Source organism: Stylophora pistillata, chromosome 1, assembly GCF_964205215.1.
Source record: "Stylophora pistillata chromosome 1, jaStyPist1.2, whole genome shotgun sequence".
Lineage (NCBI taxonomy): Eukaryota > Metazoa > Cnidaria > Anthozoa > Scleractinia > Pocilloporidae > Stylophora > Stylophora pistillata.
In genome coordinates, this window is record NC_142519.1 from 14,904,236 (window position 1) to 14,929,035 (window position 24,800).

General features: G+C 39.3%; 1 protein-coding gene across 2 annotated transcripts in view; it reads right to left on the reverse strand.

Annotated features, from left to right (window-relative positions):
- LOC111324331 (ectopic P granules protein 5 homolog) overlaps positions 1-24,800 on the reverse strand; it is a 43,558-nt gene that overhangs the window by 1,395 nt on the left and 17,363 nt on the right. For both annotated transcript variants that reach the window (XM_088739750.1, XM_088739749.1), the window contains exons 23-55: positions 24,604-24,724; positions 24,087-24,184; positions 23,390-23,492; positions 22,414-22,512; positions 20,811-20,948; positions 20,142-20,308; positions 19,493-19,708; positions 18,570-18,693; positions 17,799-17,949; positions 17,337-17,508; positions 16,006-16,096; positions 15,675-15,737; positions 14,752-14,894; positions 14,593-14,639; positions 14,142-14,263; positions 13,669-13,854; positions 12,857-12,988; positions 12,370-12,451; positions 11,957-12,078; positions 10,918-11,119; positions 10,180-10,255; positions 9,826-9,929; positions 9,230-9,399; positions 8,623-8,708; positions 7,810-7,906; positions 7,085-7,149; positions 6,592-6,681; positions 5,567-5,630; positions 4,609-4,753; positions 3,806-4,162; positions 3,062-3,194; positions 828-1,037; positions 159-270 (exon numbers count right to left, since the gene is read on the reverse strand). In XM_088739750.1, coding sequence (XP_088595876.1) covers positions 159-270; positions 828-1,037; positions 3,062-3,194; positions 3,806-4,162; positions 4,609-4,753; positions 5,567-5,630; positions 6,592-6,681; positions 7,085-7,149; positions 7,810-7,906; positions 8,623-8,708; positions 9,230-9,399; positions 9,826-9,929; positions 10,180-10,255; positions 10,918-11,119; positions 11,957-12,078; positions 12,370-12,451; positions 12,857-12,988; positions 13,669-13,854; positions 14,142-14,263; positions 14,593-14,639; positions 14,752-14,894; positions 15,675-15,737; positions 16,006-16,096; positions 17,337-17,508; positions 17,799-17,949; positions 18,570-18,693; positions 19,493-19,708; positions 20,142-20,308; positions 20,811-20,948; positions 22,414-22,512; positions 23,390-23,492; positions 24,087-24,184; positions 24,604-24,724 — 4,288 coding nt within the window. The remainder of the gene's footprint in view (positions 1-158; positions 271-827; positions 1,038-3,061; positions 3,195-3,805; positions 4,163-4,608; positions 4,754-5,566; positions 5,631-6,591; positions 6,682-7,084; positions 7,150-7,809; positions 7,907-8,622; positions 8,709-9,229; positions 9,400-9,825; positions 9,930-10,179; positions 10,256-10,917; positions 11,120-11,956; positions 12,079-12,369; positions 12,452-12,856; positions 12,989-13,668; positions 13,855-14,141; positions 14,264-14,592; positions 14,640-14,751; positions 14,895-15,674; positions 15,738-16,005; positions 16,097-17,336; positions 17,509-17,798; positions 17,950-18,569; positions 18,694-19,492; positions 19,709-20,141; positions 20,309-20,810; positions 20,949-22,413; positions 22,513-23,389; positions 23,493-24,086; positions 24,185-24,603; positions 24,725-24,800) is intronic.

Here is a 24,800-nt window from a genome sequence, read left to right on the forward strand (position 1 = left end):
CGGATACCTGTGTTTCCCAAAGATATCCTAACCACCACTGTGGTGACTCTGGTTTTCGTTCTACGACTTCGAACAGAAAAGTATTGCGAGAGCGTTAAGGAAAAAAATTTCATTTTGACTTTGAAACAGTGAAATTGGACTGAGGATTCTAATCGTACCCTTTTTGGTTCTCGTACATATCCTGGGGCTTTGGCCTCTAGTCTTAAAAGAGAGTTTGAAGGCATCTGTGCCAGCAGGAACGCTTCCAAGGCGCGGCACATGAACCGAAATCTGCAAAGAAATGAGAAATTTAAAATAAAGGTACAACGAAGTAGTTTTTGAGCTGAGTTGGTTTTAACATAGTGTTTACCTTAAACACGAGTGAGCGTATTCTCCATATCGTTCTCTATACATATCCTAAGGTGCTGACAAGGAGAATATGTTTAACAATCAAGAACTCCTTTACTTGGGAATCATGGTCTTTATTCTCGTGACCTTAAAGTTTGATTCAGGGACGATATTGTAAGGACAAATTAGAATATTCACGAGTTTCTCTTAGAAACCTACATCAACTGTCTCCCATCACAATTCTGTCAACCGGAAGGCCACAGTTAGTCGCTCTTGAAAAATTTGACTAACATTTTTAAAAAATGTTGTTTATCTTCTCCATCCTTCATCACCCGCGATTTTTTTTTTCTCCTGTTCTTGTCGGAGAAAATTCTCTATGAAACTGAAATGTCAAGTGACACTTGAAAATAAGTTCCTTCAAGGAAGTTGCAGCAGGAGCTGCTCGTAGAGAGCACTGACTGTGTCAGAACAGCTCAGAGAAAAGACATAACAATACTCACTGAACACTAAGCTGCGACTTCTTTCCAAATCCAATGGCTCCTAACAGACCAGCCGAGGACTTATCTTCTCCTAACGAATGCAGGTAGGAAGCAAGGAATGATAGCTGTTTGGTCAAATCTTGTAAAGGTCCACTTGCATAATAAACCTGTCTTACAGACAGCTCGAGAATCTTGTGCCACAGTAACGTAACCTTGGTTTCAAATTCGCGCCTAGGATAAACGAGATTAAGAAACTCAAACTAAGGCAAGTCCAGACACAAACCTTTACCCCACGATCTAATTCGTATTTCTCCCTAACAAATGAATAAAGGCTGATAGTTTCTAACGAAACTGTTTGGGGCTGTGTCGGTGGGGGGTAACTTATTACAAATGAATAAACGCTGATAGTTTCTAAAGAAATTGTTTGGGGCTGCGTCGGTGGGGGTAACTTCTTGTATTTACTTTTTACCTAAAATTCACAAACCTAACAACCCAGTTGCAGTTGCCCTACCGAACTTATCTCCAGCTATCTAGACAAAATTATGGCTCCCATCGTCAAAACTTTACCATCATATATTAAAGACAGCCAACACGCTCTTCAAATTTTTCGCGACTTTAATTTCCTTGGCCAAAACAAACTTCATTTCACTATGGATATTACGTCTCTTTACACTGTCATTCCTTATGGCGAAGGCCTTCTGGCCCTTAAACATTTTTTTGATCAACGTACTGTTAAGGAACCTAAATCTGAAACACTACTACGCTTAGCCAAACTAGTGCTCACACTCAATTGTTTTTCATTTGGGGACAACTTCTTCAAACAAACCAATGGTGTAGCCATGGGCACCCAAATGGGACCTAGCTATGCCAATCTTTTTTAAGGTTTTGTCGAACACCAACTTTTCAGGTAATACAACGGCTCCAAACCTGAACTCTACGGTCGCTACATCGACGACTGTATCGGCGCTACCTCCTCTACCGGAGAGGAGCTCACTCAATTCATAACCGCAGTCAATTCTTTTCACCCGGCTCTGAAATATACCTGGGAAATTTCTGACAATTCTTTATCCTTTTTAGACATGAAAGTTTCAATCGAAAGCAACGGTTTATGCACTAGTGTGTATTACAAACCTACAGACTCGCATAATTACTTGTTATATTCGTCTTCGCATCCATCTCACGTTAAGAATTCCATTCCTTTTTCTCAGTTTCTAAGACTTCGTCGTTTATGTAGTGATGACTCTGATTTCCACCACAAATCAGAGTCAATGTGCCAGTTTTTCGATAAACGTGGTTACCCTGTTTCTGTCGTTCAAGCGGGTTACCACCGCGCCCAACTTATTGATCGACAATCAGCACTACAAACGTCACAAAAGGAAGATTCCGACCGCAGTCCATTCACTCTCACGTTTCACCCTCACAACCACTCAGTGACACTCAACTGCCCTCACCCACTCAACTGCCTTTAAAAGCACACACAACCTACAATTCCTCTATTCGCTCCGACGAAGGGCTAACGCTCGAAACGTCAGCATTTGTAATCGTTACGGTAGCCAATTTACCATTTCAACTTTGTTGATATATCCAAATTATTTCTCCCTTACAGTTATGTACCTTTCCCAGTGGCGGATCCAGACCTTGAGCCTAGGAGGGAGGGGGGCGGTTTTGTGTGTGTGTGTGCGTGCGTGCATGCGAGCGTGCGTGCGTGCGTGTGTGTGTGTGTGTTTGTGTGTGTGAGTGTGTGTGCACCTGCCGGCTTTTCTTCCTTCTGCGTAATGTTTTTACCCAAATAAAGGCCCCTCCCCTTGATCCGCCACTGTTTCCTTATAAACTGATTAAACTGATCCAGAGAATCTTTTATCACATCAAGACAACACCTTAAATCTCGAGCTGATGGAGATGGGTGTGTTTATTCTTCCGGTTTGCCGCATAATTAATTTCAGTTGTAATAGAAAGGTCCATGTTACTCGTGTCTGTTATCTTAACTCTATTACACTTTATTGCATTGATAGTGAAAGGGGAATTTCGTTCTTGATCAATCGTGGGAAATAAAGGGTTGAGAAAATTAATAACAAAACAAAGAAACTACGCAAAAAAATTCTTTGTACACCTCAACGGTTCAAATTTGTTAGTTAACAACTTTGTTAAGATTGATACCGTGCTTTTCGTGACACTTGCAACGGTAAAAAGTTTGATACAATTACTCACATACTTAGATATCACCCCGGCGCTCAAAATCATATCCAGATTCTCACCTGACTTTAACATGTGAGCACCACGTGACTATATCAGTAAGAATAGACATCTCTTGGACTGGACTCTGGCATGAGGATAGCTTAAGGAGTATGTTTGTGTAGAGCGTCAGCAGAGCACCTTGCCTTACGCATTCTTAAAGAATAACAGAAATCACTAAATTTAAGACATCACTAACAAAGTTTGTTTAATACAGGGGGAAGTAAAAGTAGAAGCCTATTGGTTTTTTCGCAGACTTCTATCTGGGAAATGCTGCAATCTGACTGGCCACGCTACTCGCTGTCTTTTCTGTGATAGATGATGGGTAAGTTAGTGCCCTAATAGTGTGCGGCTGATAAACAAACCAAAAAGAAAAAAATATATCCGAGTTTGTCTTCAACTATCACATTTGTTACGAAAGTAAAGTCAACACAAAACAAGAGGTCATTCTAGTAAAATGAAGTGTGTGATTTTAACTTTTTAAGTATTATGAAGTGTAAAATGTTTGAGACGTGACTTTTCAACTTATAGTCCATTTATTTTGCAAAGAAAAGATTATAGAGAAGTTTCCACGCGGTTGGACGCACAAAGCTCCCCACCCCCACCCCCCAATTGTCAAAATTATGCTGATGAAACAAAAGAAAAACAAGTGAAAAAACAAAAAGCACTTACGAAATACAGGAGAAAAGGCCTAACAATGCTTAGCCGTAATGAATGGTAAGCTAATCAAAATTCTCTCTGAAAAAAATTAACAAATTAAAACCGACCTTGAACAAATTCATCTTGGGCGAGTTCTGGCACTGCTACACTAGGTACAACTTGTGCCCAGCCTCCATCCGCGTCCATTTGAACACCAATGGGGTTTGGCGGCGAATGCTTGGCAAAAAATGACTGGATTCCAGTCTCCATGACGGAGACCATGTACTGGATGTTAGCGAGGGTCCTACAAGCAGCTGATATGGACACCAAGACAACCATGGTACAAGACGTATCGCGGATGAACTGCAAAATAGAGTCTAAAGTAACACGGAGTACATCCCCCACGGGAGAACAGTTGTTCAAAAGGTGAAGTGCCTCTGACATCATCATGCACACTTCTGATGCAGTACTTGCTGGATCAACACCTATGTAGAAGGTCATTCATATTTCACAAGATTACATCCTCACAATTCACACCAAGTCAAAGAATGTTGATGATTGATTAACCCATGTAGTCAAAACATATCTTAGGATAGCAGCTGAGAATATTGCAGCTTCAACAAAAATTACCGCTGTAACAATGGTGGCGCCTCTCACTTTGCGCATCTTTCTGCCGGGAACAGTAACGCTAATTTCCCTTCACGTTTCATCAAGAAGCTAAAGGAATGCATTCTAAAGTGTTACGTTGGTTACAGAGCGTTTCTTCCTCAAAAATAAAATAAAATAAAATAAAATAAAAATATCCGCAGCTGTCACGAAAATATATCAACAGCAGTAAACAGCTTAAAAAACACAGCATTTTTAGAAAATCCAACCACAATTTCTCAGACAATGAATTTTCCGTTTGAAGGTTAATGTTCCCTTTACTGACCTGAACCAGCAACAGACTCGATATCTTTAAGAACAAATAAAATCACTGGTCCGTAAGATTTGACTTTGTGTTTTGTGTCCATCGAGCATGTGGACAACAGCCTTGCTATACATCGAACATACGACGCACGTTTCGCTGCTGTATCCTGAAACAAGATGGAATGTTGGCTTATTAACGAAAATGATTGCATTTATAATTTATCTTATCTTGTTTCTTAGTATATTACACTCAACTAACGATTGCCTTCTTGGATGGCAGCAAAGTCAGGATCAGAACTCCCATAAAATATAAGGGTGTGTCATATTTCTTGACTCTGAGAATGAATTCCACTCAGGTCGAAACGTTAGACTCTGTCATCAACAACAGCATTTTTCAGGACAACTTTCTGCAAATGGATTATTAGACTACACGTTCCACTTCTAGCAACCCTGCACCCTAATTCAGACTAAAGTAAGTTACCACCATCCCACAACTCAGACCAATTAACCGCTCCCAGGTTGAGTGAAGAGATGACAGCGAAAAAAGAAGACTGTGGTAACAGCTTCCGTGGTAGTGATCAAGTTTCTACACCATTCAAATCATGCAATGATACCCGAGGACGGTTAAAACTGTGCAACTCGTCGCTCGCATCTTTGCACACGGGGATATGTAAAAACAGAGCAATTGCTCCCCATCTGTAGGGGAGGAGGGGAATACTCTGGTCAAACTTTAAAATAGCATCTCAATCAACCGTGATGGTTGACCTTCATTTTTAAATTGTATTTTCCTATTGGCAGAACGTCTGGTACGGGTGCCCATCTGCTATTTTCTTGACACTATAAGATCTACACTCTCGTAAATACCGGTATTCTATTAGTCACCGGTTCCGATACATGTTTCAGTAAGTCAGTAGAAGTAAACAGGTCATTTTGCCCATTATTATTACCAGTACAGCAAAAACATTTCAGAGAAAACTTACGGGGCGTGTCGGTTGCATAGAGCCATCTTCAGAGACTACGATTCCTGCAGCAGCTCTGATCAACCTATAATAAAACAAAATAAATATGCATTATATATTGGCCAAGCGTGAAGTCAAGATGGCTGGACATTGGCTGAGTTAAGTTTTTGGATTTTTATGGACCGAGAAAGAGTCATCTTGACCGAACGATCTCGGTTAATAAAGGATTTATTATATTGCAAAAAGATGTATTAAGAATTAAGAATGACTCGTTTACTTCGAGAGCCTGCCGGAAAGAGAGCCAACTGTGTTTGCAGCCGGACAACAAACTCTCGAGAGTAGTTTCTGTTTTCTTTTTTTTTTTTTTTGCTGTCTTCTGCCGCTTTTTGCGTCTCCATCGCCCACATTGTCTAAGAATTACGAAGTTAGTTCTAATTCATTTCTTTTTCATGCGCGGGATAAAAACGGGCGATCCCGAGTGGCTCGCGTAACCAATCAGAACAGAGGATTCGCTTCATATTGCCCCCGAGCGCTGCCAGCGATGAAATAAAATACACTAACACACCATAAACTTAGTTAATAGTGTATTGGTGGAATGTAATCATTACACTCCACCAATACACTATTAACTAAGTTTGAAACAACTTCAAAAGCGGCTAGTTTTATACAACTGTCTTGTCTTGGGTAAGGACTACGATGACTGCTGGAAATATTCTTTAAAAAAAGTTTAAGGAAATCAAGAAATTTCCATCTCCACACCATTTCGTCACCCATTTCTAAATGGCCCTATCAAAACTAGGCAATCTTCCATAATAAGATCACGTATAAAAAGGCCCATTTGTTTCGTAGCTGTGTTGGAGCGGCTCTTAAGCAACATCGACATTCCTACTCGACTTCTTTTTTACGGGAAGACGTTTTTGAAGTGAAATCACAGATATTGACTTGAAATTCATATTTATGGGCAGACTGGAAGACCTGTGCTGCAGGTAGACGAACCATACGCACAATTTCTCAGATTTTTTATTTCGTGGGGAAAAGCTACTAACCTCAACGCATACCAGATGCAGGATTTCTCGTCAAGTACCAACTCAGCTGAACCGTTATCAACTTGCCAAGAAACAACTTGCTCAAAAGTTCTATGGAGAAATTATAGGAAAAAAAAAAAACCAAAGCAAAACAAAACAAGTAATACTTCGTTACTTTGTGGGATGTACTTCTGCTTGACAACTCTAAGTGGATGGTAATGAACCACCAGAGCAACGACCACAATCAATCAATCAATCAATCAATCAATCAATCAATCAATCACTACGGAGTGTGTCATATAATACAAAGATGCAGTTGAAAAATAAAAACATACAAAACAAAACAAAACAAAAATAAACTTGCACTTTATTGTCTTAAGTGAGTATTCATTCGTCCAAATGCAATTGATAAAATGTTACCAAACTGAGTCACATCTTTCCAGAGTTAATCTCTAATTTAGTGCAAAATACCGTTACCAGAAATCAAAAAGCAAAGCGTTCGTCCGATACTTACTTGCCATCAAGGTAATGCCAAGCAAATGTGCAAGCAGCGTTAAGTAACTCTGGCATCTTAGAGCCCTGTAAGCAGAACGTATCTCAAACGAAAGCACAACGAAACGAACTGATTCCAAAGATCTCATTAACAGTTCTTCATGATGACTTTCCTTGTAAACCCAGGTGAGAAGTTTCACTGTTACATCAGTTGGAACCTTTGTTGGTATATTCTCAATGCACACTTCTCGAATAACGTTTAGATATTGTAAGGAGAAGGCATATATTGATCAAGTCTTAATGGAAAAGAAGGGCTTCACGTTTTAATCCGCGCTGGCCTGACACCATGTACAAAATCACAGCCAACAACCGCAAAAAGTGCGAGGTTCCTGATGTTTTCTTAAGTGTTGTACTTGTATGTCTGTTTGTTATTGGACTAGAATTGTTTAGCAGTCTAGCTTGATATTGAATTCCTGGGATGTTGGTGCTGTGGTAAGCGTAGGCTACGAGTTTTCCCTCCTTTACGGAGAAGTCCGTCGCGCGAGTCAAAAAAAATTTTAACTCGCCCGACGGACTTCGCCGAAAAGGAGGGAAAACTCGTATTCTATGGTAAGAACAAGTCTATTTTTTTGACGCACTATTCCATCAACGAAACAATTTTGTTCTAACAGATTTTCACATCAAATAATCTATGTTACGGTTCACCAAACACCAATTTGTCTGCGCATGACAGGTCAGTTCACTTACCTGAACAGCCATGATACTATTCTCATTCGAAAACATGACCAGGAGATGAAACAAAAAGGAATAGAGACGAGCCACAGCCTCTGCGGTTTGACCCTCGCTAGATACAGCAAAATATGCACAATTCCAATAAGTAAATTAAGAACACTCCCTAAATCAAACATATTACACCGAACAGACCACGACCAGGTTATAAGAAAGACATTGTTCCTCTTAAAAACACGAGAGGAAATACTTCCTTTACTTATGCCTTTTTCGTTTTATATTTTACCAACATCTTTGGTTTTTGTTTTGTTCATGTACTTCCAGCAGTTACTGAAACCTGGCATTTATAAGACGAACTTGAGAGGTTTTTAACTAATTCCCTCCATCCCAGCTCCTTGAAAACGCTTAAGAAGCGACCGTGAAAACATACGACACTCCGAGGGATCAAACATCAAATTCTCCTTTTAATGACGGAAGATAACGAAACTCGGGTGAGAGATGCAAGAGATGGCCGTGTCTTTCTTCATATGCTCAATTTAACGAGGGAGCCCAAGCAACTGGGCGTAGTCACGGAAAAATTTCTTATTCTTATTAAAAAAAAAAAAATACATGCACATTTTACATTCGTCAGAACTTTAGTAACTTCCCACTGGCCATGGTACAAGCTTTCATTTCGCAAAAAAAAAACCACCCTGAAAAAAAGCGATCCATCGAAATTAACTCTTGAAAAAGAAAGCTAAGTCTTAAGGGAAACATTAGATAATATATATATAAAAGTATCACGGTACCTAACTTTCAGAACTTAATAGCTATGTAACAAATGCAACTCACGAGTAAATAGAAATTATGTTTTTCCAGTCCATCAGAGGAAATACGACACCAAGGAACCTAAAACTGTTCTTGCATACACCATAAAGCTAACAGGAGAGAAAATTATAATTTTACACGCTCCTGAAAGATGTTTAAAAGCTTTGTTTACAATAAGACCGATTAAGAGTTTTGAGGTACTCACGTGTCGATAGATGTGTTTAAATAAGAGTATAAAAACACGATTTTGACGTTTCATGTTTTAGGAAATATTTACAATGCAATAGCAGACTTTTTCCTTGTTTAAATCAGAGCCGCATCTAAGAACTCAAGAGACGTGCAAAACATTTCAGACGCTAAGCAGACGTTTTCCAATTCTCCTTTCCTCCCATTTCTCCTCTCCTCAAACCCCGCTCCACATTTGTAGACGAGGTAATGTAAACATGGTAAAGGTTTTCAGTTGCTCTAATAACTTCGTCATATATGAAACCCTTCATATGGTTTTGTATCCTGCAAACATCTTTGAAATATCTCTTGCAACGAAAGCAATGCTGGAGTGTTTCAAGAAGCACTATGAGAACTACTTTTCTAAGGATCAAAAATGCGAATTTCCAGAGAAAAAACAACAAACCTCCTGCATAAGTTGCATGTTGTGTAATGTTGGTACAAAGCTCTGCCATGGGAGTTGAAAGAACTTGGAGCGATACACTCTGAGCACATATTCGGGTATTCCTTGTTTGGCTAAAGACGATACGAAGAAACTCCAAAACATGTTCATCATTGATGTTTCGCTGTAAGGGGCTGAAATGTAAAGACAAATAAACTATTTAGTCGATAAAGATACTAGAAGGGCTAATTCAATTGATTTCGTCCGAGTCAGAGATAGTGAAAAAAACAAAACGATAAAGAGAGAAGACGAAAAGCATAAATGAAGGCAGAGAAACCATAGTAGAACTAACTAAAAATACAGCTGAACGTAGGCAGTAAAGGAACTACATCATGTTTGGTCTAACTTGAAAACACCTCCACACCCCTAAAAAAAAGAACGTCCTTTCCTCAAGAAACTTCGACGAAACCACGCTTAACACCCTGAACAATCTGAAGTATCTTCCGAAGGCATTCATCGTTATCTATTGGGAAAACGTGCTGGTAAACTTTTTACTCTTAAGCCTTCGTCCACTTTGTTCAGTATGAATTTATTTCATCATAGTTTAATCTTTGCCTTACCATTTAAATGTGTCTGTAAGCAGTTCAGTGTATCGGTGAACAAGTTGACCATATCTGCTGCTTGAGGAACTTCACTCTCGTTCCAAGGAGCTACTGGAACATTCCTGCAAAACGAGAATGTTACGTTTAGCTGGTAAAATCCCTACACATTGACCGACATCATCAAGCCAAATGCGACAAAAAGCATAAAAAGGAAACAGTAAAAAAAGGAAACAAAAACTAAAAACCACCTCATCGAGTCATCTTCACCGACAAATCAGTATTTCTAATTGTGAGAAGCATTTACAGATCTCAATTTCGCAGCTCAAACGTTTCCAGTGAAAATGGGAAAGTTAAATGACATCTTAAACATACCCAGGAATAGGAGACTCTTGCGAGCAAATCCATGGCTCAAACACTCTGCAGATCAGCGTCCAAAGTTCTGTTAGAACTACAAAAATAAAATACAGCAGCGGGGAATCACAAAACTCCTGGAGCTGTGAGTGTGCGTTATGTGGATCAAAGGGATTGCATGACACTTCACGATTTATCCTGATTTTCCTTTCATCCTTACTTCCAACAATTTATCGGAACTCTCCCCCCACCCCCCCCCCAAAAAACAAACAAACAAACAAACAAATTAAAAAGGTCAATACCAACTAAGTTGAAATTGTAAATTGGCCACCATAAGGAGTTAAAAATCTGACGTTTCGAGCGTTAGCTCTTCGTCAGAGCGAATGATTAACTTGTTACGGTGGCCAATTTACAATTTCAACTTAGTTGATATACCCAAAATGCCTTGTTACCCCCACCGACGCAGCATCACAGTTTCTTTAGAAACTTTTAGCCTTTATTCATGATTCTACTGTAGTTGAACCTTAAAAAGTTATAAATAAAGTGGCAAGGTTTTCCTTTTATCCCTACTATGTAGGAGAGTGAGGGGGGATGGGGGAGGGAGGGAGGGAAAGGGGATGGGGGAGGGAGGGAGGGGTGCTTCTACGCGGAGAGAGGCGCTTGCTTGATATTATGGCCCAGGGGGTGAGCGCTTTTCGGGGGAAAAGCATTTCGAGAAAATACGGTATCAGCCATTTCTCATAATACAAGGTTCCACACCTTTGTCTAATCCTTGGCCCCGATTAGCATACACAACAGCAGCTCTTCTGACAACAATCTGCTGACACATGAAACCGAGAACAAGCGAGAGCTGCTTGATGTATGGCCTCCACATGGTGTAGAGGCCACCAGTCACGTGGCCCCCAAGTTCAGCCCGTTGACCACTGAAGTACTTGGTGAGCCAATCAAGAGTTTCGAGCACCTATGCGAAAAGAACCGAGTAAGAATGAGGGAATTTGATTATTGATTTGATTGTCCATATCTAAAGTTAGTTCGGAGAACTATTATGTAATGAAATCGTCTCCTTGATTGTAATATCTTTGATATTCTTTCAGCTTGTTTGCTTGAACATTCCATGTTGAACAAGTTATGGGCCTTGGATTGTGATATAAGTATAAGCATGTGTGTGCCTTACGGACCTCAGTCGTTATTTGATTGCGTTTATAAGTATAAGCATGTGTGTGCCTTACGGACCTCAGTCGTTATTTGATTGCGTTTATAATATTTAACAACTAAGGATAACCTACACTGACGAGCCCTTACTGATTTCTTTAACTTAGTCCTGTGTTTAACTTTATGGCGTTGTAAATAATGGGTCCAAAAAAAAAAAAAACATTGTCTCTCATATAGCTGCTACGGTGATCCTGCGAGAGTGCGCGGTATTCAAACGAAAATGTGTGGTCGGAACGAACCAATACGGAGATGACAGCGATTTAGAGCCATGCTCACTGCAGAAGCAAACGGATGTTCCCAGTTCTTGCCGTTAGTCGTTTGCAGAAACGGTGATCTAAAGCTCTCCATTGAACATGAAGAAAATTAAAATTTTAACGAATTTTGCTTTGCCAGCAGTGATTTGTGAAAGAAAAGAAAAAAACAACCCACGAATGTTTTGAGACGTTAAAATATATATTTTACAAGCTTGGGAAGCAAAGCAACAACAAAAAAAAAGAAAAAAAAAAAAAACCCGAAAGTCCAGAAACCAATTGAAAGATACATTTTCTATATCAGGTTACCAACAAAACTCCCCAACGATTTTTACCTGTTCATCTCCCAGTACTTCCTTTGACGCGGTGGGAGGCTCATTTTCATTGGTTGGAACACACCCAATACAGGACAGAAACGTGTCCCACACATCAAGACAGAGAGTCCGCTTACTAGAACCTTAAAACGGCGCAGAAAACTGTTAACACGAGCTTCAAGCACTGAAAAACAGATAGTTCTAGACCTGCTATAGAGGCTACCGCAGTGTTTATAGTATTTCTTCAAATTTCTTGACTTAAAGACATCGGCAAAAGTTATGCCAAGATTTGATCTCTCGCTTGGTTTTTAAGCTGAAGACAATAATGAGGTGTCTGTAAAAGACTGTGTGACCTAAAAAACTATAAACGAGCGTGATGTTTTTTCGGTGTGGTTCATGTACACGAGCATGCGCAGTTACTGCACTTTACCTACCTTCACAGAGAAGCCTGAGACCATCACTGTATTGTTCCGGAAAATTGTACATCAGAACGATAGACAGATGACGCAGATATACCTATAAACGAATTGAAATAATTGTTTAACAAGTGAGTATAAGGTTTCAAAACATATTCACTGAAAAAGTCAGTCTGTGTATCACGGCTATCAAGTTCATCGGTCTTATCAGTGTATCAGTCTGGAGGTCCGTCAGTTCGTCAGTTTGTCAGATCGCTTATCTGTCCACTTGAGCTATCTGCTTGTCTCTTGATTCATTTGCCTCTGTGTCTGACTCTCTATTGTCTGAACGTCTTGACAGCAATCGTTCGGTCCATAAAACAGGCAGTGGACATGTTTACATGAACCATTGTGTAAAAAAAAAGATCCTTACTGGACCCCATCGTGTCCCTTTGTTAGCATTTGACTCGAAGAAGAAACTCTCAGAAAGAAAGAAAAAAAAAAACGGATAAAATATTCAACTCGCCTCCAAAATAGCTCTCTTGTTACTGGGAGGTTCATATCCGACACTGTTCAGTGCTTCAAACACCGCATGCGTCAGGGTTGACCTTTCCATGAGATTGCTGTTTGGTGAGGACAGCCACTTACGCAACTCAAACTACAAGACAAAAAACACAAGCCACTGTTAGTGACGGTTAACGATTGTTTTGCGCGACAAAATCTTTAATAACTTTCAGAGGAAAAAAAAAAAAAGAAAGTCAAGGCACGAGAAAGAAAGAAATGAAAGCATTTGCCCGGTGGGGAGGGCGGAGAGGGGGCAACTTTATTAGGGGTGTGCCGCCGGGGCCTTGTAGACTTACCTGTTCAAGAAACAGATACATTTCTCGTGTCCCTTGTCAGAGCCATCAGATTGTTTAATTTGGGCATATCGACTACAATGAAGGGCGTCAAGCTTACTTGGAAAGAAGTTTTGAAAGTGGATCTGAGAAAAAAGGGGTGACACCACACACGCATATATATAGGAGAGCCTTTCACGCTTTGCAAATGATACTGCATATTTATTGCCAAGGAATGGTGCGTGCACAAATACAAAGTAGGGAGTGAACAACCCAAAACTTCGAAGAAAAGAAGGTCCAGCATGAAAGGTCTCAATTAAAAGTACTAACTTTAAGTCACTTTTTAAATAATTGGCACAGAGTGGAAAGAAAGTTGACGGCATTCCCGAACCTCGAATCCAGTCGAGATGATGTATGTTGTACTGTTGGTGGTATAAATAAATGAGCTATCATTAACCTCCTTTACAACTTACTTTAAAATTTGTAAATCGGTTTATTTTACCTTAGTAAGCAATGAGAAAACTAGATCTCCATCCGCCGTTTCTAGGATTCTGCGGTACATGGTAGTAAAGGAATCAGGGTTGTCATTTGGGCTGAAAAATGGAACTAACAGCACCGAGATGGAAGTATGCTCCAAGATGGCAGACAGCAGTTGTTCTGTCTGACTGGGATTGTTCATGATAAATTCCTACAAAACAAACAAACAAACAAAAAGATTCAACGATATCGCATCAAGAAGGAAAAAAGGTGCTGCGAGTTTGTCATTTTTTTTAATATTCTGGGATAAATTCCGTACACGAACGAAAAGGACTCTTCAAGAACTTCCACCAATATGCCGTACCGCAAAACGTTACACGCTTATGATACTGTTAAAGCTTTTAATTCTTTTAGCTCTTTACCAGGAACTCTCTTTCTATCTCCAAAATATCGGAGAAGCCAAAGAATACAGATAGCCGAGTGCTGTTGATCACTGACCTTTCCTAGTATCTCAACACAAGACGTAAAGAACTGAACAGTTGGTTGGTAAGTCATAACATTCTCATCCATTGCTCCGGTAACATGGTAGAATAAGGCAGTACCGATGTCGCTGATTATCTCTGAAATATGCAAAGACAAGTTAACAAAGACAACAGAGAATGTCAATTGAGGCAATGCACCCTCCCAAAGACCAAACCATAACAATCACAACGAATAATCAGAAGAAAGGAAAGCCTCAAAAGGGGCCACCGAAAACTTCAACTGAACTGACTGAAACGTAGATAACAAAGGAAGCACGTCCCGGTTTGTTGTAGTTTTGTATCTCATTGCTCAGGAAAGTGGCGCGAGTTTTTTAAACCAATAACAGAGTGTAGTTATCCTAAACTATTACAGTTCCGAGTTGTTTTAAAAAATAAGTTCAGCGCTTGGTAAGTAAAGCAAAGATTACCTTGTACGTTCCTCTCTGAAGAGGATTTCACTTTGTTTACCAATGACCTAGAAAATAAATTATGCAGAGTGAAAAGGTTAGATAGGATAGAACATTTCTTGGAAATAACACCAGATGGCTACTGGTAGTACCATGATGTACATCAACACTAATACTCACGTGATAATGCTCTCAATGTAAGCAGCACCTTCACACAAACGGGTCGGGCATGGTTGGATGAAATTCTGTACAACTTGTTCCTGCTCACGACGGTTGTCAGCAACCTTTCTGATTATGGCTTCATTAGCTCGTTTAGCGGGGAACTATTTCAAAAATTAAAAGCAAATAAAGGTAAAAAACGGGCTGGGCGTTCTGTAAAAGAAATGCTAAGCAGCCAGTACATCTTGGATAATTTGAGTATGGTGAAACTAACACTAAAACGATGATAGCGGCCATTCAAAAGAAAGGAAAATACGAGCCAATGAAAGCTTGAAGTGAACTACTGTTACAGGGTTCGTACACTTTTGACCTGTTAAAATTCCATGACTTTCCATGACCTTTTGAAAGATTCCATGGTATTGTTCTCAGACAGTAATCCTAAAAAAACAATTTATGTTTGCAAACATTCTCACAATGCGTGCTTCTGTTTATTTCTAATGAAATTAAATCTGATTTTTGGACTCGTCAGTTAACTTTTCAACTTTGGGTCTTAAGCTTATTGCCTTTCACTATAGACAGCATATTGATTTTCCATGACTTTCCATGACTTTCCATGACCCACACTTAAATTTCATGACTTTCCAGGCCTGAAAAAATGAAATTTTGGAATTCCATGACTTTTCAGGTTTTCCATGACCTGTACGAACCCTGTGTTAAGTACCCTAACACGGGGAAATATGAGTGATATGAATGGTTTTAAGTTATTTCTGATTAATCGAGAAGGTGGTACGCGGTTTCTTGACCAATCACGGCGCATCGTAATTTATACCCGATGGAGTTCAAAGTACCTCGACGCTTAATTGAAACATTCCTTCTATGAAAAGTTCTAGAGATTATAAGTTGCCACTTAATCTTGCAGGGCAAAAACAGAAATGATTTGTTACCTTCATGGTAAGAGTGGCAGGCCCTCGACACTGATGTTTGCGACATGGAACTTGTACTACAACCTGGCGACAAAAAAAAAGTTAATCCACATTTTAATCTTTAAAACAAAATTAAGAATTTTCCAACACCAGTTTTGTAAGGGGTTTAGAGGACTTTGAGTCTAGTTGGTAGGTTAGAACGACATCAAGCTACTGCCACTGTCGATGGCAAATCCCTTCCTTGGTCCTGATGTATTATCAACTGCATTTTTTAAAATGAAATTATAACGTAATCGACAATTCTAAGCTACAGAATCAACCAATAACAAGAAGGTAAATCATAACGCCTTACCTGCGACATTTCGTTTGAGTACATTTTAGGTATTAACTCAATATACTCGATATCCAGGGAAACATGCTGGCCAACAATTCCACAAAACTTTCTGTAAAATGTAAAAGAAAATAAGGTTGTTTGCAGATATGAATTCTCAATAGCAGGGTATGGTTTTGAAAGCCCGGAAGTTCTTCGTTTGTTAGATGTCTTATAAACTGGGTTAAAATAAAAACCAGTCACTTTATTTTACAGTTTCTGAAATTGACTACTTTACAGGCCAAGGTTTGTGAGCTCACATGCAATGGGCCGCTGTTCCCGAAAAAAAGCATATTGGTCTTAGATTTTGATAGATATTTCTTTTTTTTTTTTTTTTTCTTTCAATAACCATTTAGTGATAAAAACGAGCGATAAAGAATATGAACGACGTTTCGACCGCTCCACGGTCATTTTCAAGTTAGAGTTCACGAGTAAATTTTCGCATATATACGATTTCTGAAACAATGAAGGTAAAGCTAAGTATTTACATATAAAGAATAGAGCTACCAACTAATAACAATTTTCAAAACTGAAGTGTAAATAAGCGGTGAAAAGGATGAAAATGAATTAATATGAAGTGTTAAGAAAATAACTTCGCGCGAATAGAATCGCTCTGTTTGTTCAATTTTGGCTCAAGGGCCCGAATAAAAAACATTTCGAAAATCAAACAATCGAACTTGTTTGAGCATTTCCTCAGGACCCTAAAGTTCTTTGCGATTTCACATGGTTCGATTCCATGTTCTTTTGCATGGTTTCCGATTACCGATCGTTTATGTTTCTCCACACGTTGATGTAGGTGTCGGCTTGAAAAGCCGACATAATCTGTATATATCGCACAGATCCCACTTAAAGAGATATACAACGTTTTGCTGGTTGACAATTGGACGTTTAAGTTCATTAACTTTGAGCTCATCTTTGATCTTGCGGCTTATAAAGACAGGATGTACTTCGGTATTTATCTTCCGGCTAAGATCACTAAGTTGTCCGCGTAGTTTGTTTGATTATCTCTGATCCTTGGAGGGCAGGGGAATCCTAACGGGAATTTTCCCTCGTTGGATTCCAACTCAAATCCAACTCAAATCCCACTCATATCCAACGCTCACTTGTGAAATAATTGTAAGATAGATATCTTTATACTTTATTTTGTTAACAAAATCACACAATTCCAACAAAATGTTCTACATATACAATGGATGTATGAAGTTCATATATATATGCACGAAGGATCGTGCATCATACGTAAAATGTTCTATATATCGACACAAATTAAAGTAAAGTTCTTCCAATAAAAACAGCAACATTTGCGACCAAACCTTGCATGTGTGGCTATTCCCTGTAGCTGATTATAAACAATGCCTAATAACTTCTGTTTGTTCATCAGAGTCGCATCTGTCATAGAAGGTAAAATGGGTTCTAAACTTTTCACAGGGGGAGGGGGGAGTGGTGCGGGGTGTGTCTTCATTCTTCTAACAATCCTCGAGGCGGCTTGAAAATAAGAAAGAAAATACGTCAACTGTAATCGATCGTACTGTGCATTCACTGCAAACGGAGCCAAACATCACCAATTCCAACCACCAGTCGAATGTAAAAAGAAAAAGTTTGCATCATTTTTATTTCCATGTTACATTATCTTAGTATTGAAGGTGTTGATCTGGTCTGCTTGAAGAACCTTTAATTTCCTCTCAGAATTGTCTTGAGGGCGAGGGGAACACGAATAAGAAAAACAATTGTGTACCGATTAAGTGGGTGCTAAAAGGTGCTCGCAAGTTTAATACCTGTTTCAGGATTCCTGTCGTTCCACTGACCAGTGGCTTTACTCTCAGGGGGGTTCTTTTGAGGTCCCAGGGCGTATTTTACCCAACAACGTACAGACTCGGTGATTTCCATATCAATCTTTTTCATGAATATCAAATCAAACCAAGGTACCTAACAAAACAGGGAAAATAAAAAGAAAAGAACTATTAAAAGACAAAGACAAAAAAAATGACTGTAATTTCAAGGCGATGCTAAATTTAGGCAAATCTGCTTTAAAGTGTGTTAAAATTGGAAGGAGGGTTTATTTGCATACGGCTCAATGCTAGGAGTGTAAGGGGTTGGATATAGCAGCTCCATACCTGTTCTGGTTTGAGTAAAGTCTCAAGGGTTTATTTACATACGGCTCAATGCTAGGAGTGTAAGGGCTTGGATAGCAGCTCCATACCTGTTCTGGTTTGAGTAAAGTCTCTAGGGTTTATTTGCATACGGCTCAATGCTAGGAGTGCAAGGGTTTGGATATAGTAGCTCCATACCTGTTCTGGTTTGAGTAAAGTCTCTAGGGTTTATTTGCATACGGCTCAATGCTAGGAGTGTAAGGGCTTGGATAGCAGCTCCATACCTGTTCTGGTTTGAGTAAAGTCTCAAGGGTTTATTGGCATACGGCTCAATGCTAGGAGTGTAAGGGCTTGGATAGCAGCTCCATACCTGTTCTGGTTTGAGTAAAGTCTCAAGGGTTTATTTACATACGGCTCAATGCTAGGAGTGTAAGGGCTTGGATAGCAGCTCCATACCTGTTCTGGTTTGAGTAAAGTCTCAAGCCTGACTGCATCATAAGGAAGCGGCAATGACGGTAGGTATAGAGTGGGGTCGTGAAGTCTCGGTTCATCCAACCACAACGCCAGTGTTTGATAAAACCTGCCGCATGAGAATATCAACAACGTGAGAAGCCAATGAGAAACCTTCAATTTCACCAGAAATTTCATTTTGTTTTCTTTTTTTTGTTAACTATTGATAATGAGGCATAGAACTTTATTTTACTCTCTCTTATTAGCAAAAAAAAAAAAATGGTTGGACTGTGAATTGTGGTCTGAAGAGATCGATTTTTCTTTGAACAGGCGATCGATGATAAAGACCCGCGGTATGGTTATTCGTCAAAAAATAAGCAAAATGCTAAACATAAATGAATTAAAAATTCTTGAAATTCTGAGTTTAAAGTCCAGCGTTACAAATACATTAAAAAAAAATCATGAATAACCACAAATTAAAAAAAAAAAAAAAAAACTAATAACAATATAAATGAAATTTTTTTCACAATCTAGTTCCGATGGATGTTGGGACAAAATCTTTGGTTCTGTATCTCTCTAAGAGAATATAGTTCCATTCCAGTTTCCCGCAGTTTCCTAGAATGTTTGTGATACGTTTCTCCCCTTTCCTTCCCTTGTGCGGACGATCTATAAGCTGAGAAACGAGTCAAAACGTGTACGGTACTGAGTCATGTCATCCTGAACCTCTTTAAACCTGCAAAATGGTCTAAGACACTACTGACAAGAGTTGCTCGGGGTAAATTCACACTGCTACTCTACATTCAACTTCCAGAGATGCGGACCTTTTTCAATAGTAGGGCACTTAAGAATTATTTATAGCCCACACAACACCAGTCCATCATATTCACAACAAAAACTCTATCATAAAAAAAAATTCTCCATCAAGATACCCTGTAAGTTTTTCATGCAATGCTCTGGTTTGTTCAAACTGCTTGCTTATTTCTCTGTCACCATCAGTGACTGCATCATGGTCTGCCCCTGTCTCTACGGATCGATTCCGGTGATGCTCAGCTGTGGCTTGCAGTCTCTGCTTCATTTTCTTCAACATGGAGCTATAACTCTGGCTATCGAAGAAACGATACCCAACACCTGATCGCTGAGCAAGGCTGAAATAAACGAAATACATGTCAGATTTTATCTTTGATCACAATGGAAACAATTAACAGCACCTCACTCTTTCTCCTCACCTTTATCAAGATAGAAAAGAGTAAGAAGAGGACCATATCAGCGCATATTTTCAATGTTTGTTTGTTTGTTTATTTTCAGTGCTTGTTTGTTTATTTATTTCTTTTTCTTAACGCTCCTAGCTAGTAGAGAAAACATATGGGGATTGTTTGGGATTTCAATATTTAAAATTCATCCTTTGATCCTTGTCCATGCACAGCATATACGTGTTACATAACCTTTTCCATAGCGTTATAGCAACGCAACTATAATTTCTCCCTCAATGACTTCTTAATACCTTTTCCCCATCACTTGATTGATAAATTCTTATCGTTGTTTATTTAGGCAATCGCTTTAAGTACCTTAAGCACTTACCCAGGCTCCGTGACCGGTCTCTGGAGATAAAGACTAAAAAAGCGTTGCCAGATCATAGGCAGAATGGGATGATCAACCTCTGTGACCAAAGCTTGATTGGCCCAGCGATAGATAGAAAGACTGGGCACCAGAGGTGTCCACGACAGTTTCATCTTTTTCACTACTTTCTGAAATGGATATAAGAAATCGACAACAGCAATAACCATAAAAAATTGAGCATATTTAACTTTGTTGATGAGTTTGTTTGTTCCTAACTTATGAAACGGTTACTATGTGAAAGACGAAAATCACCAAGTCGGAACATTTCTGTCTAAATTCTTCAATGCCTCACGAAAAAAAAATTGTCTAGATACAACCAAATAAAGTTCTACCGCATAGCAACCATTTGCCTCGCTCTGGATGAGTTTCTCGCGCTCTAGTGAAAGCGCTCGCAGTACCAGCGCTGTGATGGGTTTTTTGTTGATTCATGTCCTTTCTGCGAGTATTTCGCTACATTTTCGCACAACACAAAACCCTCTACACCAAATTTCAAAGCGACCTGAAATCAATGGACATACGGTAGAGTTACCCCGCATATGTGCCAGTGATAAAGCCGGTCTATTTACGGGCGCTCTGTCTTTCTACTAAGGAAAGTAAGTATGTAAACTTATACAAATTCATTAGCATCACCTTCAACACTGCATCAACTGTCGCATCTGGTTTGTTCAGTAGCCTCTTGTTTATTTCAACAGACAGTCCACAATTTTCCTCCATCTGAGTTTCCATGCACAGTACACAATAAGCATAATAACTGTAATCTGGAGAGGCCTGAAAAAAGGAAAAAACAAATTGAAACAGCGGAATAAAACATCACCTTCAAAGCGAAGGCGCGCTATATAAGGAAGTCTTCCCTGGGAAGACCTAAGCTCATTTGTCACTCACCTTTGACGTGTGCGGGTTAAATTTAAACACGAAGGCGCGCTATAAAAGGAGCCTTAAGTCCCACTGGACCATTTGTCAATCAACCGTCGTGTGATGTAGAACTCTTAGAGTCAAGTCAGCTTGAGCTACAGATACTCCAAAGCAGTGAACAGCGGGCGCATTCCTCAAAATTGTCTTGTGTCTTCATCACAATACAAGAATTTTTGAGATTTGTATTTCCTTTCTCCAATGGAAACTGTCTTTATTTGTGGCGGTAAATTTGAGATCGAAGTAGGTGGTTCGCACGTTACCTCATGCCACCATGCTGGTGGAAGTAAACAATAGTTATCTCATTAGCTCCTTTTGTTCGTCTACCAGCATTTAAATTTGACCCGCACACGTCAACGGTGAGTGACAAATGAGCTTAGGTCTTCCCAGGGAAGACTTCCTTATATAGCGCGCCTTCGTGTTTAAATGCTGGTAGACGAACAAAATGAGCTAATGAGATACCTATTGTTTACTTCCACCAGCATGGTGGCATGAGGTGACGTGCGAACCACCTACTTCGATCTCAAATTTACCGCCACAAATAAAGACAGTTTCCATTGGAGAAAGGAAATACAAATCTCAAAAATTCTTGCATTGTGACGAAGACATAAAACAATTTTGAGGAATGTGCCCGCTGTTCACTGATTTGGAGTAGCTGTAACTCAAGCTGACTTGACTCTAAGAGTTCTACATCACACGACGGTTGATTGACAAATGGTCCAGTGGAACCTGAGGCTCCTTTTATAGTGCGCCTTCGTGTTTAACATAGATACACAGTCATACAACGGATTGGAAGCTACTCTTGTTAACTTTCAGCAATGTCACATTAAATTTGACACATACAGAGCGCTATATAGATCACAAGTCTTAAGCATCTCGCAAAGCATGAAAAGCAAAGTATGCATCTTTTCCAAAGTGACTGAGGTGCGCGGGATTGTATTGACTGTACTCAATTTACTGATACCCCGTACATGCAGAGGAAGGGGTGGAAACTAAACATAATTAGGGCAATTCCTCTCTTCTTCCTTTAATTTTACTTCATAAACCCGGAGAAAATTCTTTGGGGGGGGGTATATCTCAAATACATCAACGCATTATCATTGTGTAATAAATGGGTAAGTACATGTATATGTGTTGATTCTATATCTTATAATAATATAAGTAAAGTAAAGTAAGGGAAAGCATCGAAAGATCGATTGCACTTTGTAATGTCCTCTGTAAATTGTGCTGTTTGCACTGATGTTACAAACTATTAATTAAGAAAGAAAAAAGACAGAAAGAGGTCTGACTACTATGATACACTTCGCTGTGAACATTATTTCACCTTAATTTCCCAAAGCACGGGAGGTGCAGTGCTACTTGAAGTCACCCATGAGAAAATTGATGCAATCACTCCTTGATTTCCGGTTTCTCTGAGCAGTAACTAAACAAATCGTACAAGAAGTACATTTAAACCATGGTTCTCCAGTTACTCAGCACTAAGCAGCATGCACGGGCTTCGGGTACTTAAAAAGCACTTTTCGGTCTGGTATCATAAACCCTTGACTAAAAGTTATCACACTGGTCAGTCAGGGCAAATGTAAATGTCGCATGATAATTAGAAGAAGACGCCTACAACTGTCTTCAAGTGGCGGGAAAATACAATTGACCACGCCGCTCTTGCATCTGATTGGCTGAGACGGTGGCTTATGCTTTCAACCAATCTATGAGCTCAGTAAACGAAAGCCAATGCAATTTCCTTTTGCCATTCTCAATCGATAGAAAATCCTGCCATCAAACGAGTCAAGTAAAATTTATCGCTGATGCTTGGTGAATAGCTAAGTGGAAAATCCTCTCAACAACTACTGGACCATTACAAGTGACTAATTAATGATATAAGGACCCGTGTATCAAAATGCGCTTGAGTTTTACACCAATAACACCACAGCAAATCGAACAAAAATTTTCGCCTGACAAACAACTTTTTTCCTTGAGTCATAAGCTGATATTGGCATGCCAAAACATTAGCTGCAAACTGCAGCAATTGCTTTTTTTCAGAAGACTTAAGTAACTTAACCAATAATACCACAGCAAACCAGACAATGCATTTCGCCTAAAAAACAACTTTTTACTTGACTCAAAAGTTTATCGACACTCAGCTTGCCAAAATATTAATTGCAGACTACAGCACTTGCGTTTTTCCCAATCCATCTTCAGCTGGTAATTAAGTTATCAGGGTGACTATGATGGTATAGGTAAAACATATCCTGATCAACGATTCAAGTGTAACACCACACAAACCATTTAGCTTATACACACACCTTGTAGGCGTCCATAAGGTGGGTTTGTATCCCGAACAGGCTGCCTTCAATTCTCAAAGCTATTTTGATCAGATTATCAAGCAGAAACTGTACACTAACATCTCTGAAGAAAAAAAAAAAAACAACTTGTGATCGTACACATCCAAGTAACCAACAAGAACTTCACATCTTAATTTTCATAAATCACTCTTCATCTAGAGCTTTCCTTAAAGTAGACAAATTCAAGAGCTTCTTGCCTTTTCTCCCCATCCCGCTGATTCATACAAATACTTATAAAAATAAATATTAAGTTAGCATAGTTTATGACTCTATCTTAACGCTGTTTTTTTCTATTTAACAATTAGTTTATGAGCTCGAGATTTCTATTGCTTGATATTAACTACCAAGCACAGAAATCGAGAGCACATTATCTGATCGTTTTTGTATAAGTTAAGCCAAAAGACAGGCTCATGGTTCTATCGGAAAATGATACAACAAGGTCACGCTATGTGCAAATAATTGCCAACTTCCCACACTCACAATCTATCACGGAATATATAACGAACGGCACAACAAAAAAGATTGTAGCATTTTTTTTGTTAGAACGCTAGTAGATTTATACAAATTTTAAATAACCATCCTTTTAGCCATTTCTTCTTTTCTAAACCAGTGTTTGCATGCTGTAGCTACACGTGTTCCGTTGATTGCTATCACTGACCTGTACCAATATGGCAACGCGCACAACGTAAGTAACCAGAATTCCACCACGCTCATTGAGCCAACCATACCAGGAGCTTGGAACTTCTGAACATGGCCCTGCAGCAGAGTGAAACAGTTACAAACATTTGTTCCTTGATTAAGTGTCAAAGTTCTAAATTATAGTGCATTTCAACTACGTAGTGTAAAGCCAAAAAGAGAACAGAAGCAAGAAAGTATCAACACCAGCCATTAAGAAGTCAGCTGTGGACTGCCTGAAGCGTAAGGAAAACACGAATTACAAGGCAAGATTGGTTTTGTTCTTGCATCTGATTGGTTGATTTAGTGACTGGCTGACGACGTGTATACCATTCCATATCATGAAAATCATCATTAGGGGATTTATCATTTTGTAGCCAAGCGTCTGAGCGGGCAAATGATACTGATCTGACTATTGCCGCTCACAATGTCAGCTTTTAAAATTTGCTACGGCAGTTTATCTATCTTCAATGCCTTCTAAATCGACATTCCACTTTTACCTGAATAATTCCCACCAGCCTCTTACAGTACGGGCCCACAGTGGACGCTTGAAGCAGCTTTTCAGCATAACCTGCATTATCACTGTCAAGTTGGCTTAAGCGATGGATTGCTGTCACAAACCTGTAAAAGTTAATCAGTCAAATGGATATTGAGAACAAAACATGATTTCAAAAACCATTACACGCCAACATCAGTA